This window comes from Rhincodon typus, chromosome 14 (genome assembly GCF_021869965.1).
Source record: "Rhincodon typus isolate 14 chromosome 14, sRhiTyp1.1, whole genome shotgun sequence".
NCBI classification, from domain to species: domain Eukaryota; kingdom Metazoa; phylum Chordata; class Chondrichthyes; order Orectolobiformes; family Rhincodontidae; genus Rhincodon; species Rhincodon typus.
Genome location: NC_063345.1, coordinates 64063016 through 64081574, shown reverse-complemented (window position 1 = coordinate 64081574; position 18559 = coordinate 64063016). Strand labels below are relative to the sequence as shown.

The window sequence follows — 18559 nt, the reverse complement described above, 5'->3', positions numbered from 1 at the left end:
ACTCACTCATGAATACAGCCCTATCAGAGGTCAGTTACACAAATGAAGGCTTTTGTTTGATGGACCATTTAAGAGTTTGTAATGATACTGAAGACAGACATTTTGCCAAAGTTTTTTTTTAATCTTGTACATATCAAGCCAAATGTAATACCAAATTCCAAACAATCACAATGACACGTTGGCAAGTGAATGCTGATTGGCCAAGGAATTGCAATGTAGAAAGGAACAATGAATTATAGGCTCCCCATGCTTCCAGCCAATAATGGTTTTAACATATTCCTTTTGTCTGCAGAGAACGTGTCCTTGTGTATGAATGCCAATTCTAGCAAATATAAGAAAACCATGTTATGAGCTTGACTGATTATATTGAAGTAATTGTTAGTGTAGCTATTAGCACACTCTGATTTGTTCATCAAATGTTGCCCAATCAACAACTGACAGTAAACATTTGCAGGTGAAGGCTCTTTGACTTTGGTCTATATTCAGTTCATTTGGAACTATGAGAGAAACATTTTTTTAATTTGATTAGCCAATCATTGGGACTTATGGTCAATATGGTTATAGTTCTCTGTTGCTTCAATTAGTCTCTCTGTGGGTCTGTACAGTTAATATTCTGCCCAATATATTTAGATTTTCACAAGACCTTTCTCAAGGTAGATTTATGACAAGGATCAGAATGCAAAGGCAGGACACAATTAGCAGACTGGATAATAAATTGGTTGCAAATTAGAAAGCAAAAAAGTGACCAAAGGTAGTTAGTGGAAATGAGGAGAAATAATTTTCCACAAGCATCATTATTATTCGTTATTTGCATTAACAATCTGCACTCAGGAATTGGATATATAATTTCAAAATTTTGGGGGAACATCAAATTGGGGGCTGTAGTTAATTCAAAGTGTGCCAAAATACAGAATGACATTAATAAATTTGCAAAATGGCTGAGGCAAATTATCTTCAAGATAGATCTTCTAATTCTTAAAAAGTATATAGACATACTGAAAAAGAAGCTAGAGAAATTTAGAACTAAGAGATGATACTTATCAGTGGAGACTGAACAGGATGGCTCCATATCCTTTAGAATAGAGAAGGTGATCTATAGTAGGTTTTCATCTAGTTTGGTACAAGCAGAAATCCGACAGCCTACCTTTGTCTGAAACAACTTATGCTAGCACAGATTCTCAAATGAACAAAAAATGTTTTAGCTCCAGTCGGACTGTTTCCTGCAGACTATTGAAATGTTGGGTAAATGAACAGAAGTTCCAAAACTACATACAATTTAATCAGTTATAGAGTCATAGAGTCCTACAGCACGAAGACAGACTCCTTGGCCCAAACTGGTCCATGCTGACCAAGATGTCCATCCATGCTAACCCCATTTCACTGCACTTGGCCCATATCCTTCTAAACCTTTCCTATCCATGTATTCATCCAAACGCCTTTTGACGCCCTGTACAACTGCAACATAACTTGCTAACTTCTATACTCAATGCCCTGACCAATGAAGGCCAGTGTGCCAAAAGACTTCTTCACTGCCCTGTCTACCTGTGACTCCACTTTCAGAGAACCGTGCACCTGAACTCCAAGGTCCCTCTGTTCCGCTACACTGCTTAAGGTCCTACCATTCACCATAAAAGTCCGACCTTGATTTGACTTTCCAAAATGCAACACCTCACACTTATCTATATTAAGCTCTATTTGCCATTTCTCAGCTCACTTCCCGGGCTGATCAAGATCCTGCTGCAATTTCTGATAACCTTCCTCACAGTCCATGATATCACCTATTTTAGTGTCATCCGCAAACTTACTAATCATGCCTTGTACATTCTCATCGAAATCATTGCTATAGATAACAAACAGCAATGAGCCCAGCACTGACTCCTGAGCCACACCATTATTCAGACGACTCCAGTCCGACAAGCATCCTTCTACTATTAACCTCTCTTTCCTACCATCAAGCCAAATGTGTATTCAGTTTGCCAGCTCTCCCTGGATTCCATGTGATCTAACCATCCAGAGCAGCCTACCAGGTGGAGCCTTATCAAAGGCCTTGCTGAAATCCATATAAATTACTTCTACCGCCCTGCCCTCATCAACCTTCCTGGTCACTTCATAAAGAAATCTAACAAGTTTGTGAGGCATGATCTCCCACGCACAAAGCCATGCTGTCTCCTCCTAATCAAACCCTGTCTTTCTAAATGCATGTATATCTTATCCCTCAGAATCTTCTCAATATCTTACCTACCACAGATGCTTACTGATCTATACTTCCCACGTTTTTCTTAGCAGCCCTTCTTGAATAAGGGTACAACATTCGCTACCCTCCAGTCTTCTGGGACCTCACCCATGGCTAATGATGATGCAAATATAACAGCCAGGATCCCCATAATTTATTCTCTCACCTCTTGCAGGGTTCTTGGATATATCTGATCAAGACCAGGAGATTTATCCACATTCATAAAGTCTAATGCTTCCAACACCTGTAATAAGGATTGTCCCCAAGATATTGCCTCAAATTCCCAAGTCTTCATGTCTTTCTCCACGCTAAATACAGAGGAGAAATATTCGTTGAGGATCTCGCCCATCTCCTCTGGTTCCACACATGTATGTCCACTTTGATCCTTGAGGGGTCCTATTCTCTCTCTAGTTATTCTTTTTCCTTTAATATACTTAAAGAATCTCTTTGGATTCAACATGATCTTCTCAGCCAGTGCTATCCTGACTACCTTCTTCAGTAAACTCCTGTATCCCCTATATACCTCCAGGGATTTCCTTGATCCCAGCTGTCTGTTCCTGAGCCATGCCACCTTCTTTTTTCTGGTCAAAGCCTCAATATGTCTTGTCATCCAGGGTTCCCTACTCCTGCCAACCTTACCTCTCACTCTCACAGGAACATAAAAATCTTAAACTCTCACACTTTTTAAAGGCCTCCCACTTGTCAGAGGTCCATTTGCCTGCAAACAAACTATTCCAATTAACCCCTGCAAGCTTCAGTCTAATTCCATCAAAATTCACCTTGCCCCAATTTAGACTTGAACCTGTGGACCAGTTTTGTCCTTCTCCATAACTATTTTAAAATTGATAGAATTATGGTCACTGGTCCCAAAGTGCTCCCCCACTGTCAGCTCAGTCACCTGTCCTGCCCTACGTCCCAAGAGTAGGTCGGGTTTTGCCCCTTCCCAAGTAGGACCCTCTATATACTGTTTGAGGAAACTTTCCTGAACACATTTAGCAAATTCCACCCCATCTAAGTTACGAGAAGAATATTTCAAGCAACCAATCTACAAAAGAGCATGATTCACAATGTCTTGATATTGTGCTGGTGGGCTACCTACATGCTATTTAACATCATGTTGAGTTGCGCAGATTGAAGACAAGGTGATCTGGGGTGTGAAAATGGCATTGAATCAGCACTGAACATGGACTCATGTTATTCTGTATATGATGCATGCTTGCAGTGGGCATTACATGAGTGTAAACCATCCAAGATCACAAATGGCACCTTTCCTGTTGGAAGCATAGACACACATCTTGGATGTCATTCTTTTTAACTCTGTGCCGAAAAAGACAGGCACCCCACTGCCCAGTTTCCTTCCCAAAATGATTGGAATGAAACTAATGTAACAGTACAGCTTGAAAACATTATACGTTATTTTGTCTTTGAATTAGACATTTCAAGATTTGGAGTAGTTTTCTGTCAAGCTAACTAAAATTGTACATCCATCACATTTACACTGGCAACTCAGAAGCTGTATTTCTTCATGTATTTGCCGTCGTCCTAACAGGTAGAGTAAAATAGTTGAGAGTACTTGACAGTAACGAGGGTAGAACATGTCTCTTGTCATCTAAACCCCTTTGGGGCATAAAAAAGTCACCTAGGAGCAAATCCTGTCCTAAACCTAACTGTCGTGAAACCCTCATGCGCAGACACTTTGAGTCAGAATCTCAGCATCAGCCCTATTTTCCTGATTCATTACAGGCATAAGGAGAGGTGAGGCCTCATGGTATTATCACTGGACTGCTAATCCAGAGACCCAGCTAATGTTCTGGGGACCGGGATGCGAATCTTGCCATGGGAGATGGTGGAATTTAAATTCAATAAAAATCTGGAATTAAAAGCTTGATGATGACCATGAGTCCATTGTCAATTGTTGGGAAAAGCCCATCTGATTTATTCATGTCCTTTAGGGAAGTAAACTGTCATCCTTACCTGGTCTGGTGCACATGTGACTCCAGAGTCACAGCAATGTGGTTGACTCTTTGGGTAATTGGTGACAGGCAATAAACACTGCTCTAGCCAGTGATGCCCTCATCCCATGAATGAGTGGAAAACAACAGTTGTCTCTTTCTCACAGAGCAGTGGAAGGAACTCAATTTCCTTCTCTATGCTGAAGGCATGTTTTGGTACTGGCTTGTTTTGCTGTTGAGTAAGCTTTATTTGTTGGAGATTTAAACTGGCAAAACATTAAACATCTTATTGTAGGAATATTGAGGAGGCGTATACCAAATTTCTCTCTATGCTATTTTAAAACTGGGGAAAATTCACATTGAACAAATTACTTATATTGTCCAAACAAGCAATGCAGAAAGGAGTTTGAAACGAGTCTGTTATATGTTCATTGAATAATGCAGCTCATAATCACTCCCAGTCTTTAGTTTGGGCTGCCTTAGCATTCCTATTACTCCTCATATAAGTTACACTCTCGTATTAAATCTTAGGGGAGGGTCACAGTTATCTGAAGCATTTGCTATGCTGGATTATTTCACTATGATCCATCACACATGGGAACCAGATAACTGGCTTGCAGTACTGGTATTCATGAAATATTCCATTCTATATAACCTAGACCAGTTTTCCTCACTATTGTTGTCTCGAGCTTTCAAAATACCTCTAGAGCATGAACTTTAAAGGAAGCATTTCAGTTATATTATACAAAGTAATCCCTTGTTGTAGAAATGGTCACACTTTTTCTTTATTTCAAATATTTATCTGGCAAGGTCATCTATTTTAATAGTTGTTGGGCCATGCCCCTTTGAAATGCACACCAGTTACTGAATAATTTGATCTGTCTCTTAAAATAGCCACCTCATTCTCACATACACACTCAGATCTTCTAGTTAAAAACTTTACTCCACGCACAAAGTTTAACTTGACCATGAAAGTCAGTGTAATTGCCTGTGTAGCAGGACTTGTCGGAGCTATTGGGCTGCTTCTGTTTTTAGTGGCATTTGGGACGGATTACTGGCTCCTAGCGACTGAGAATTGTGAAGTGTATGAACACCGTGCTGAGAATGCCATGTCCAAGCTGTTAGATGCCACACTGGTGAGTTTTGAGGTTTTCAGTTTTTCAAGTTGTGTTTAAAGTCACTAAGCCCAATGGTCAGACAGCAAAATCATGACAACTGTACAAAGCATAATGAAGGAGGTGGGACTACAATTATAGAATGGCACAATGGGGTAAATCAACCTCATTTTCACATGCTCGTACAACGAGGGATGGCCACTTTAAGCACCATTATGGTGTATCGTAAACTGATGGTCTCCAGATTTGATATTTCCTTCAGTAAATGTTTGAGATCTGAACTTGCTGATTTCAGTGTTTTGTTCAATATTGAGCTAGCAATTCTACTGTGGTCTATGATTGGCAAATATGGAAGCTGTTTTAATTCCTGTGATTGTTTTTAATTTCCTGAAGACAAATATAAAGGCACGTCAAAAAAATAGCCAAGAACTCAACAATTAAAAATGCAATGAGTAAGAACACTTGTGGGAAAATCTTTAAAATGTTGTAAGAGTGATTCAGCATTTCCTTAGAAAGGTATTTATAAAAGGTAGACTTGTGCATGTCTACCCTAGGCTGTAATTTGGGGTGTTCCTCTTTCTTTTCTGAGACCTGGATAACTATTTTATAATGGAATTATTGTAGCATGTGAAACATAATGCAATAGGAATGCCTGTGAAGTATATAAAAAAAATGTCAATCTTCTCTATAGTTTCAGTAGCACCAGGTCAGTGTAACACTGACGGCAACATGAAAAATGTTATAAATACAGTTTAATTGTTACTAACTCATTGTTAATTCTCCAGATTAATCCCCTACAGTTGGATAGTATTCTAGCAGATTATGCAATATAGGGTGACAAGAATTGGCAATAAACGCAGTAATCACACAGATTCAGTTCTTGTGAAAGTACTTTACCAGATGTAGAGCTACTGAAAGCAGCTGGGGCATTGGGTAAAGCATATTTGGTATATACAAACCCCAGCTAATTTTTTAGGTAAGTTGATACATCTCCTAATTTCGAGTAGATTTTTAATGGGACTTCATTTGTTGTTTTGGAAATTGGAAACCATGAATGGTTTCCAAAGGTCAGAAATTAGGTCCACAAACCAATGATTGCAGCTGCAGTGGAACGAAATGGTTTTGAGATGAGTGCCAAATGTGGATTGCACTGTTACATCTGGAATCCTTTCCTGAACTATGTACAGCCTAATGCTTAAACTGAATAAAATTTACATAGGATGTACGGTATGGAACCAGACCATTGGGGCCAATAAATCTGTGGTGGTGTTTCTATCCCCATGATTCTCCTCACATTCCATCTTCTTCGCCTTAGCCTCTCAGTATAGCTGTTTATTCCCTTTTCTCTAATGTACTCATCTAATTTCCTTTTCAAAGCATTTAAATTATTTGCCTCAACTACTTTCTAAGGTAACAATTTTCATCCATTCTTAGAAATGTCTCATTCCCTATTGGACTTTTGAGTCTCTATTTTTTGCTCATGGCTTCCAGTTTTTAAAATCTTCCACAAGTGGAAATATTCAGTCCATGTTCAGTTCCCCATCCAACCCATTCATGATTTTCAGACCTCCGCTAGATCATTATCAGGGGAGGCAATGGCTGAGTGGTATTATTGCTGGACTGTTAATCCAGAGATCCAAATAATGTTCTGGGGGCCTAGGTTCAAATCCTGCCACAACAATTCAATAAATATTTGGAATTAATAATCTAATGATGACCGTCAATGGCTGTAAAAACCCATCCTACTTGCTAATGTCCTTTAGGGAAGGAAACTGCCATCCTTACCTAGTCTGGCCTACATTTGACTCCAGACCCACAGAAATGTGGTTGACTCTTAACTGCCCTCTGAGCAATTAGGGATGGGCAATAAATGTTGCCTGGTCAGTGATGCCCTCATCACATGAATGAATAAAAATATATACATATACTCTATCTGTTGAATCTTAATACGTGCAAAGTTCTAATGCAATCTTTGTCAATTTATTTTGCACTTTTTTGAATGCTTCTCTGTCATTTCTATAATATGTAGACAAACATTGCACACAGTAACGTAAGTGTGAGCTTAACCAAGTTCCTATGCGCATTAACACTAACTTTGAAATCTATATTCCTAGAAATACATCAATTACCTTAACACTTGAATTAATCTACCTGTTCTTTTACTATTTGTTCTTCTGCATCCCCAGAGCTCTTTGCTCTTCTATTCCATTCAATTGCTTGTTTTCTAACTTGTAGGTTTCTCTTTTCTTTCTGATCAAAATGCAACACCTCACATCTTACCAATGTTAAAGTTTATTTGCCACTTAATTGCCTAATTTACAATGTTTCTAAAGTCTTCCTGTGTTCTGTACCATCATTCCTCAGTGTTAGCTGTAATCCACACTGTGAATTCTGAAAATTGAATTTTTTTTCCGAAGTCCAAATCATCATAAACTCTGTGGAACACTGGTTTCCAGCTCCAATCTGAATAACTACCCAGGCCCCTGTTCTCTTTCTCTAACTAATAATCAGATGATGACTGGTCACTCCTGGCAATAATTCCCAAACATACTTTAATTCTTGATGGAGTTCTCAGCTCTTCAGAAGTATATTATTGTTACTTAGGTTAGAGTTATACAACTGTTCAATTCGAAAAGCTGGCTTGGACGTTGCAGTAACTGCTCTCCATGTTGATAGAACCAAGCGATCATGCTCAGGAGAAAGAATTTTCTTCAGTGTTTCATCCGTGTTCAGAGATGTTTACCCAAATGAAGCAAAGTTGCAACCTATAACATTGGCCTCTCAACATCTAGTAAGAATATTGACCACCACACCAAAGTACACTCTAATTTATTTATCTTGTGTGCAGCTACTTCATTTAGGGGCAGGTGTCTTTTTTTTTTAATTTTATGCACTGGGGCAGTAAATTGAAGATTCCAAATACCTCCGGCTGATGAGGTAACTTCCATCTTGTTGCACACCTGCTTGACCCTGCAACTTAGAGGGAATTTTCTTTCTCCCTGTTTTCACCTCCAACTTCCACAGGGCTCCAATCTTTTTCATTATCACCCTCCACCCACAGACCCTCTCCTTGCACGGATTTGATTTTCCCATTCCCTTAGTCCTATTTGACCTGAATATTGATTTTACTCACCATGGAGAAAGCACATGAAAAGCCAACTAGTTTTATAATTATATTGCTAGTCTATATTCTGATAACTTGATATCTAAAATGAGTAGATAATTTTATATTATTCATTCAGTATGGTACTCAGCTGGGATTAGTATGAAGGGCATTGCAAAGGAGGCCATACAGTTAATCAGGTGAACGCCCACTCACCATAAAAATATGCACTTAATTTAATTTCCTTGTCCTTTCCAAATGTACTATTTTTATTCAACGATTTATCAAATCCTTCTTGAGAATTGTAAATTGTAAATCACGAAATACAATTCTCTAACCTCTCCATTCTAAAATATATCCTAAATCTCATTACTAATTTACCAATGAACAACTATTTTTCTTCCCTAAATAGCGAAACAAACACCACACAAGGCCTTTCTTTGGTCATGTCCTGTCACAGCCTGTTAAGTTCTATTTTTTTGCCTGAGAGAATACTGGAGCAATATCCTGTTTTGGCTGTCATCACACCAAGATCCTCTCCCACGTACTTCTCCATCAGTTGCTTTTATGAACTCCTTCCCACCTCTTCAACACCTTCTCTGTCGGTGTCATGTCAGAGAATATTGTCACCTTCTCTTTACACCACACAGACATCCTTCTACTCCTAACTACAGTATCATACTCTAACAGTCTCAGTGGCATAGTGAGTGTAGGTCACAGCTCCATGTCCAGGAAACCTGTGACTAATCTGTGCTTGAGTGTGCTATACTTGCAGTTAATTGACAGTTTCAGGTCCTGCAGGCAGGTTCAAATCATGATAATTACCAACTAACTGGAAAATTACTTGGTAAATCCAGACATCTAAACAAGTGTTTCATATTAGGCACAGCACCCATTTAGTGGCTACGTTGGCCAACCAGTCTTTGACCGCTAATATGTTTTAACACTTCTTACCCCTCATCAAATCTCATATTACCTATTGTCTTAACCAATTTCTTTTTACTGGTCCAATTGTAATTTGAAATGTTCCATTGATATGCTAAATCCTTATTGCTCACAAAGTGGCAGTAACAGAACTGTGTAATGCGTATACGATAAAATTGCCTTAGAAGGCAATTTCTCCTGTCGATAGGGATAGCTGAAACGTTGAATGTTGGAAATTTCATGACCCATTCCTCATTTACACTTTGGACAGCTTTAAGGCACAAAAAAAATGTGCGCTGTAAACAGCACATGGAGATGGGGAGATGCCAGGTTCGTGTGAAAGAACCTCTAGGGTTTGAAAAAGCAGCTTGGTAACAAAAGCATTTCCAGGATTGAAAATGCATCACAGATGTAAAGTTGTGCAACGTGAAACCACAAAGAAGCTAGTTGCCACACTTTTCTGGATTGACTTGTTCTGTAACTGTCCCAGGTTAACAATAAAAAAAAATTCTTTTGCTCCCCTTTCTCCTGCACAAGACTCTGTTCCTTACATATTTGACTGACCACAAAGGAGATATTAAGTCTTTATTTTTATGTGCTGCCATTTGTATTTTTGAAGTGTGTAGATTCTTTACGTGCAAGGGTGGTTACCCACTGGTGTAATATCAAAAGTCTTAACAAAAACCATAATGGTTTCTATATATTTTAATATCAATTATTTTGAAGATTGGATTTTGATTGGGCTTGATCTGTGTCTAGGGAGGGGTTTAATAATTCACTTGTCAGTATTTCTGTAACCACACTGATTTATTTAAATAAAAATCATGAAAGAGAGTTCTAGGAAGCTAATGGGAATTTATTTACTTGGGCTAATTTTTATGAACAAATAAAATAAACAGCATAATACAACAGGTTTCAGTTAAGAAGTTGCAGAGGGGTTTTTTTTTCTTTAGCTTATGGGAAACACCTGCAGCTTGGAAAAACACTTTAGTTACAATTTGGAGAGGTTTGGCTGTGGATGAATGTGTAAGGCAGTTGTGCTGAGAAAAGATGATAGCTTAGAAGTGTTAAGAAACAGGTTACCTCAGGGTAAGGCATTTAGTTCATTAGTTCCAGACCAAAAGTGGTTTGTTAAAACCCTGAAGCTGAAAATGTTTAAGCTTTGTTGTATGAAGACTCAAGTAAGATGCTGCCAGATTTTCGAGATGGCAGAATTGAAGCTACAGTTGAGCCACACTGTGATAGAAAAGGGAATTCTGTCTGATGTGAGTACTGTAAAGGAGTGCTGTTGGGATTTCTTTGCGCAATAAACTTTTACTATTAGAAACAAATCTGCAACACCATATGTTTCAATAAAAGTTCATTTTGTTAAAACTATAAAAAAATGATTTTACAATCCAAATTTTAGTATGCAATCTGTCCATTCACAATATCAGCTCAGGTCATAACAATTGGAGACTTTTGCAGAAAGTTTGAAATCTCTGGATTTGAAAGGGATGTGTGCTGCTTCATCATCATGAAGTGAGAAGTAGGGATGTTCACTGATGATTGAAGAGGTCTAAATGTGGCAAGACCTGGACAACATCATGGCAATGAGAATATCCAACAAAAGAAAATCTAATCATCACTGATACTCAATGATGTGACCGTTGGTGGAAATCCTGCATTGTCAACATCCTGACTGTTACTGTTGACTGGAAACTGAACTGGACTGGCCATATAATTACTGTGACTACAAGAGGAGATGAGAGGCTGGGAATTCAGTATGTAACTCACCTCCCAACTGCGAAAGTCTGTCCACTGTCTACAAGGCACAAGTCAGGAGTGTGATGAAATAGTCCCCACTTGCCTGGATGAGCGCAGCTCCAATAACACTCAACAAGCTTGACACTAAGGAAGAGCATTAATCTGTCAGCTGTAAATTGGGCTTTATTAAGTGAGGCTCATAATATGATATTATTATAGCTCTTGCTCCTGTGTTGAACTTGAAATTTGTGAGATGCATAATGACATAAATGACAGTGTGTTAACATTTTTGGTGTGGGTCACTGATAATGCCTGAGAATAGATTGAACTTCCAACCAATTTACTGTTTTCTATGGGAAGTTCTTTAGTCTTTTGCTTTTCTGTGGCTGAGTCCTGGTTCATCTCACTTTCTTATTGCTATTCAACAATAAAAGCTTTGGTTTTAATACCCGGGTTCAGTTTATACTTGTGTTGCCTTTCTTTGCTCCATATTATTGGCAAAATGCTTGGTTTCTGTCCTACTCTCCACTACATCAACTTATCAAATTTGTCTTTAGAGGTGCTAAACCATAAGAATTGAATAGATTCCAAAGATCTCCTGTACCAAATGTTCACCTTAACCTTGATCTTTGTCATTTCCAAACCTCTGATTCACTCACCATCTGAATAGTTTTCCCTAGTGTCTGGTCTGATTTGAAGTCACCATAGCCACAGCTCCTTGCTAAATCATTAATAAGATCCCTTACGGATTCCCCTAGATGTTGCATTCTTCTGTTAAATCTTTTCCTTTGAAGAATTTTATTTGCCTTGAGATTAAAATAATTGGAAAAGGCTTTTGGTATCTCTTCAAAGGCGTCTGTTGTTCATTTTACCACCTTGGCATGTATTAACGTCATCTACTATACTCCTAACTGTGCATAGAAATGGATTTACTTTTCAACTTCTGACTTGGTCTCCAGTTTAGAAATGTTTCCACACCTCAAGAATTGCTGACTCCAATGTGTGTACTATTTGTTCCGCCTTGAAAGTTAAATCTTCCTGATAACATACTTTCTGATGCCATGGCTTTCTCACCTGATCAAATGTGTTATCTTCTTTAAAGATTTTGATTTTGAAATGATTGTGGTTCTTCTGTCATTTCCTTCTGTTCTGGAGGGATTTTCTGTTCTTTTCAAATTTTACTGGAGGATTCCCACACTTTTGTGGCTCTAACGGAAGCTGTGAAAGTTTCCATATGATAGCAGAGTCTCTCATTTCTTTAAAATGCCCCATAATTTCTTATCTGCTATAAATGAGGGTTCATGGTTTCCTAGGCTCTCCGTTCCAACACTATTCTCTTGGCCTTGGTATTTCCATTTTGTTGCATCCACACATTACGACAGCAATACTCAATCTGAGCTAGAACTTAGATCTAAAATTCTCACCCTTTCAGCCTGAATTACTGTGTTGTTACAGGCACTCCTTTTTATACTGGGATTTTTAGTTCTGACACACAGAATCTGTTCACTCTTTCACTAAACTCAGACTTAGGACCATTTCCACAGACCATTACCTTGCTATGTAACTTGCACTTCAATCTTGGAGCACTAAGTTTCTTTTGTTCTGAAGCCCTGCTTGTCAAGTCTGAAATTCATTCTGTATTGTACTTTTTAATTCTTCAATGAGTATCAACGCAAAAGTTTTTAGAGTCTATTCTTTGAAGACTTCTGGGTCACAGTATGTTTGTCTCATTGGGACTGGTGCTGTCAAATTAAATCTTCAGATTCCATTCTGATCACCATGTTGTCCCACATGTCTTTCATTTCGTACACAATTTTTTGTGTGTGTGTGTGTGTGTGTTTGTGTATAGCCACCCTCTGGTCTAAACAAAAGGTTTTATTCCATCTCTGCAACAGTTTACTTGGTATAAGAACAGGCTCTACAGTATTACAAAGACTCTTGAGAGGAATTAGCCTTAGCACTATCCCCTACCAGATTTTACTTTACTCTCCTACTAAATTCTTCATGATATCATCATGGTGGTTGGTTCGTGCATCCAATCAAGCATTACCCCTTTCAGACTCATATACAACCTTTATTGCAAAGTAGCCATTGTGTAAGATTAAAGAAGACCTGTTACAATAATATAGGGCTTTGCTGAGAGTACATCTGGAATACTTTGTACTGCTTTGATCTGCTTACCTCAGAAAAAAATATACTTGTTCGAGTGGGGTTGAAATTATGGTTCATGAGAGGCTGACCTACAAAGAGAGAGGAACCTACATTCTTTGGTATTTAGAAGAATGGGAAATGATCCAATCAACATTTAAAATTCTGAGACGTTGTCAGAAAGCAGGGGGTGAGAAGATGTTTCTCCTTGCTGGAAAGTTTAGAATGGCCATAGGGCCAGGACGAGGGCTGGGATGAGGAGAAATGTCTTCACTCAGGGCTATGAACCTGATGAATTCTCTACCCCAGATTCCTGTGGACAATCAGTCAATGGACATGTCCAAGACTCTGACTGATAGACTTTTGGGCTGTTTAGGAATCAAAGAATTTGGGGATAGGTTGAATACATAGAGCAAGTGTAAAATTTCAGCTAAGGCTTTATTGAATGGCCAAACAGATTTAAAAGTGGAATGGTGCCTATTTCAGTTTTTATTTCTTCTGTTCTTATGAGCTACCTATCATTTGTCATTTCCAATACCTGTAAAACAACCTGTTCAGGTGTGTTATGACGTACCTCTGGACCAAGTGGGACTTGAACCTGGGCCTTCGGACACAGAGATAGAGACACTGCTGTCATGTTAGAGGAGCCCTTACGTAATTATTTTAAATCAACCTGATCAGACAAGTTGTGATACACATCCAATGCAAGTGGGACTTGAATCCAGAACTGCCCAGGATTGGAGACACCACTGTGCCACAAGACCCTGTCCCTGAGGATGTATTTATCCTTTGCTCATTGACTCTGATTAATTATATGATCTTATTCAGAACTTGACAGGGTAGAGATTTGTCTTGAGGTACTAAGGTAAAACAAGCAGTATTGCATCGGTAGGCATTATCCAGTACACTTTTGATTCAGGCTGCAGTGAATGAAGTACTAAATTGGGCATCCCTGCATTGCTTTTTGACCAGATCAGATACTGAGTGCCCTTGAACAAGCGAACTGGCCCCTCCTCTCCCACTTAAACATTTGTACAGTTTTATCTGTCATGCATGCTATCTGTCATGTATGTTAACAGAGCTGCCAGCCAGTGGGGTCATAATGGCTGTACGTCCCGACTTCCCACATGAAGTCCTTACGTGGTTATTAATAGTTGACTGCAGTTACATAAATGTAGCAGGAATTCTTTGAATTTAAACTGTTAAGAACACAATTTTGCTTTCCATCTTGTTTATGAACTGAATCTCCTCACCGCCCAGTACCTATTTGTAAGATTTCTTATGTTGCTTTGTAGAATGGGCAAGCATTCGAAGGACACGATAAATTGGCCATCACCTTTCACCATGAGGGCTTCATTTGGCGTTGCTGGTTCACTGAAGACATTTCCCATGATAGTATCTGGAATTTCTGGTTCAGTAAGTAGTGCCAATACACTGTTATCAATTTCAGATGTTGATGTGCACCCATGTATGTTATACATTGTACTGAAAATGGACACTCAGTTGATAAATATAGGCCACTGTGGTCAATGACCATGTTTGATTTTCCACAACTCATCAATCAAAGCCTTGAAATGAATAGTTTGTGTTGATTTGATGAGTTTTGTAACCTTTATTCAGGTTTATTAAAGCATGTCATAGTACTACGGAAGTGTGAACACTGCAATAATGTAGACGAAAAGGAGAAGACAATTTATTCACAGAAATCTTCAACATTCAACAACTATGTAAGAAGCAATATAATGTGATTTTGTGAAACTGAAGCAAAATACTGTAGATGCTGGGAATCTGAAATAAAAACAGAAAATACTGGAAATATCAGTTCAGGCAGCATCTGCAAAGAAAATGTTTAAGGCCAAAGCCTTAATTGTTAGTTGTTGACGTATAAATGCATGTTATTACAATGTGAGAACTCACTGGGCACAGTATTTCCTTCCTGGGAGTGGTAAAGAAGATGACAAGAAGCTCATTCCCTTGTTGCCAACTTGGCAATATTGCTGGGCAATATTGCCAGAAGGCCCATTGGCAACCTTGTCAACAAGCTACAAATTAAGAACCTTAAAAGGTTGATCAATGGCTGTTTAAGGGCCTTAACTCACTACTAGCACGAATATCTTCCTTGACAGTACGAAATGTGGCTGGATTCTCAACTGGGAAAATGGGTGACCTTCCTGCTGTGTTGTGAGGGGGTGCAACCTCTTTTTGTCTCAATCTGCAGCCAATCAGAAGCAAGGATGTTTCTGCCGCACCACCTCTTTTGGCTGATGTCCAATTACTCTTTAATTTGAGTGTGGTAGCTTTCTGGGTGCATCCGTTCATTCCAAGTTATTCTTCAAATTTGATTGTCTCAGAGGCCACAGTCACCATGTTGTCCAAGTCAAAACACTACCATAAGAACCCATTCAGTTAATGAGTAAACTCTGGCCAAATCAATCTGTGCAAAGGAAGCTAAGAATGAAATAGACACCCACTCAGTAATATCTATTCCATAGTCACAAATCTGCAGCATTTTTCGGAGAATGTTATTAATTGCTTATTATCTTGTATTGTGCAGCAAACCAACCCCCATCCAAGTACTGTGTCCATGGCTATCTTTTCCCTTTTCCAATCACAATGGGACCTATATCTTCATATGACAGTACTGCTGGTAAGTTTTGAAACATAATTAGATTTACGTAACAGTACATAGTTCTAATTTGCAATTATATCATCTTTCTTACATTTTCTCTATTGCCAAGGGGGGCAGTTTGGTTGCTCTTTGGAACTTGATTGATATGTTGAGTCCATGATAATGTCTGTCCCTCTGATTCGTTGGTTAGTGGATAATGTGGAATTGCTGGTGTTGGACTGGGGTGGACAAGGTCAGAAGTCACACGACACCAGGTTATAGTCCAACAGGTTTATTTGAAAACCTGTCACAAGCTTTTGGAGCTTGTGTTTTCAAATAAACTTGTTGGACTATAACCTGGTGTCGTGTGATTTTTGATTTTGCTTAGTAGCTATCTTGTGGTTGATTTATCCAATCACTTACCCACAGTATTCTGATGATCACTGAGTTTTCACAATCCTCTTCTATTCTTCCTTGATCTCCCAGACATTTAAGTATTTGTCAAGTTGCCTGCTATTCCTTTCCATATTATTATATAATAGCATAACAATACTTTTGGCAAAATTTAAAGCTCTCAATTGTCCTTTCTATTTTACTTACTGTCAACATTGTCCTCTCAGAATCTAATTAATTCTTCTCACTTTTCTCATTTTACAAATTTCAGGATTAATCCTGAATTTTGAAACATTATTTTCAGGGACAGAATATATAATGTCTCCAGCCACCAGACTTGAAGAGCTCTCCAGATCTCTGTAAGAACCGCAGGAATCAGCACTGGGACCAAAATTATTTATAAGACACATTAACGTCTTTGAGGGAAATAAATGTATTATTCCCAAGTTTGCGGATGACTTAAAAATAGATGGGAAGGCAATTGGTGAGGGTAACATAACGAGTCTGCTAAAGGTTATAAACCGATTATGTGAATAAATATAATATAGGAAAATACAAAGAGCAGTACAGCACAGGACTTTCAGCCCATCAAGACTTCACCAACACATGATGCCTTTCTAAACTAAGAACCTACACAGTTCCTATCTCTGTCTTGACCATTCATATATCTGTCAAGACGACTCTTAAATGTTGCTATTATATCTGCTTCTACCACCTCCTCGGGCAGCACATTCCAGGCACTTACTACCCTCAGTGTAAAAGACTTGCCTCTCACATCTCCTTTAAACTTTCTCCCTTTTACTTTAAACCCATGTCCCCTAGCAATTGATATCTCTGTCCTGGGGAAAAGACTCCAACTATCCATTCTATCCATTTCTCTCGTAACTTTGTAAACTTCTGTCAGGTCACCAATCATCCTTCGATGTTCAAGTGAAAAAATAAGCAAGTTTGTCCAATTTCTCCTCATAGCTAATACTTTCCAAACCAGGGAATATCCTGGTAAACACTTTTTGTACCCTTTCCAAAGCCTTCATATCCTTCTGGTAGAATGGAGATCAGAATTGTACACAATATTCCAAATATGACCTAATTAAAGTTCTATGTAGCTGCCACATGACTTTTCAATTTTTGTACTCTCTGCCTGACCAATGAAAGCAAGCTTGCTATATGCTTTCTTGACTGCCTATTCCACTTTTGTTGCCACTTTCATGGAACTGTGGACCTGTACATCAAGATTCCTCTGTATGTAAGACGAGATATTCAGGCAGGAAGAATAGAAGAGCTGAATAACATTTAAATAGAGAAAAACGGCAGAAAGCCACAGAACAGAGAGATTTGGGAGTCTTCATCCATGAACCACAAAAAGCTAGAGTCCAAGTTCAGTGGGTAATAAGGAAGGCAAATGGAGTATTGGTCTTTACTTCAAAGGGAATGGTGTATAAAAATAGGGAAGTTTTGCTGAAACTATATAAAACACTAATCAGACCATAAATGGAATACTGGGAAGATTTTTGGACTCCTTATCTAAGGAAAGATATCCTGGCATTGGAAGCAGTCCAGAGAAGATTCAGTCAGCTAATACCAAGGTCTAAGGGACTGTCTAAAGAGGTGAACTTGAGTAAGTTGGCCTGTATTCATTGGAATATAGGAAAATAAGAGGCTACTTTACTGAAACATACAAGATTCTTTGGGGATTTGACAAGGTTATGTGGAGAGGTTGTTTCCCCTTGTGAGAGAGTCCAGGACCAGAGAGCATAATCTCAGAACAAGGGGTTACCCATTTAAGACAGATATGATGAGGAATTTCTTCTCTCAGAAGGTAGTGAATTGGTAAAATTCTTTACCACAGAGGGCTGTTGAAGCTGGGTCATTACGTATATTTGAGGCTGACACTGACAGAATTTTAATCAGTAAGGAAATCAAGGGTTATGAGGAAAAAGCAGGAAAGTTGAGTTGAGGATTATCGGGCCGGCAATTATCTCTTTGAATAGTGGAGCACACACAATGGGCTGAATGGCCTGCTTCTGCTACAACATCTTATAGTCTTATAACTGAAAGAAAAAAAGCAGAAAGTATGTGAGGAAAGAAATGAGATAAAGGCTGGAATCTTTCTGGTTACGCCACAGGTTCTAATACCAGGACCAAATACCAGTCCTGAGGTCCTTGTGGATGATTAGTGGAGCAGCAACAGCCAATTAAGAGGTAGTAACACAGTGGAGGTGGCTGAATCCTGAGCCGTACTGAGAAAAAGCAGGAACAGGCAGGGAGATTCTGAACTGTAGGCCAGCCATTGTCACCAGGATGTGGAGCCTCTGTAAAGGAAGTTCCCTCACTCAG

At 38.8% G+C, this 18559-nt stretch overlaps 1 protein-coding gene across 1 annotated transcript in view; it reads left to right on the top strand.

The window, feature by feature from the left end:
* Positions 1 to 5153: 5153 nt before the first annotated feature.
* LOC109915385 (transmembrane protein 182-like) overlaps positions 5154 to 18559 on the top strand; it is a 30233-nt gene continuing 16827 nt past the window's right edge. The window contains exons 1-4 of the mRNA XM_048605441.1: positions 5154 to 5305; positions 13957 to 13972; positions 14517 to 14637; positions 15776 to 15868. Coding sequence (XP_048461398.1) covers positions 5154 to 5305; positions 13957 to 13972; positions 14517 to 14637; positions 15776 to 15868 — 382 coding nt within the window. The remainder of the gene's footprint in view (positions 5306 to 13956; positions 13973 to 14516; positions 14638 to 15775; positions 15869 to 18559) is intronic.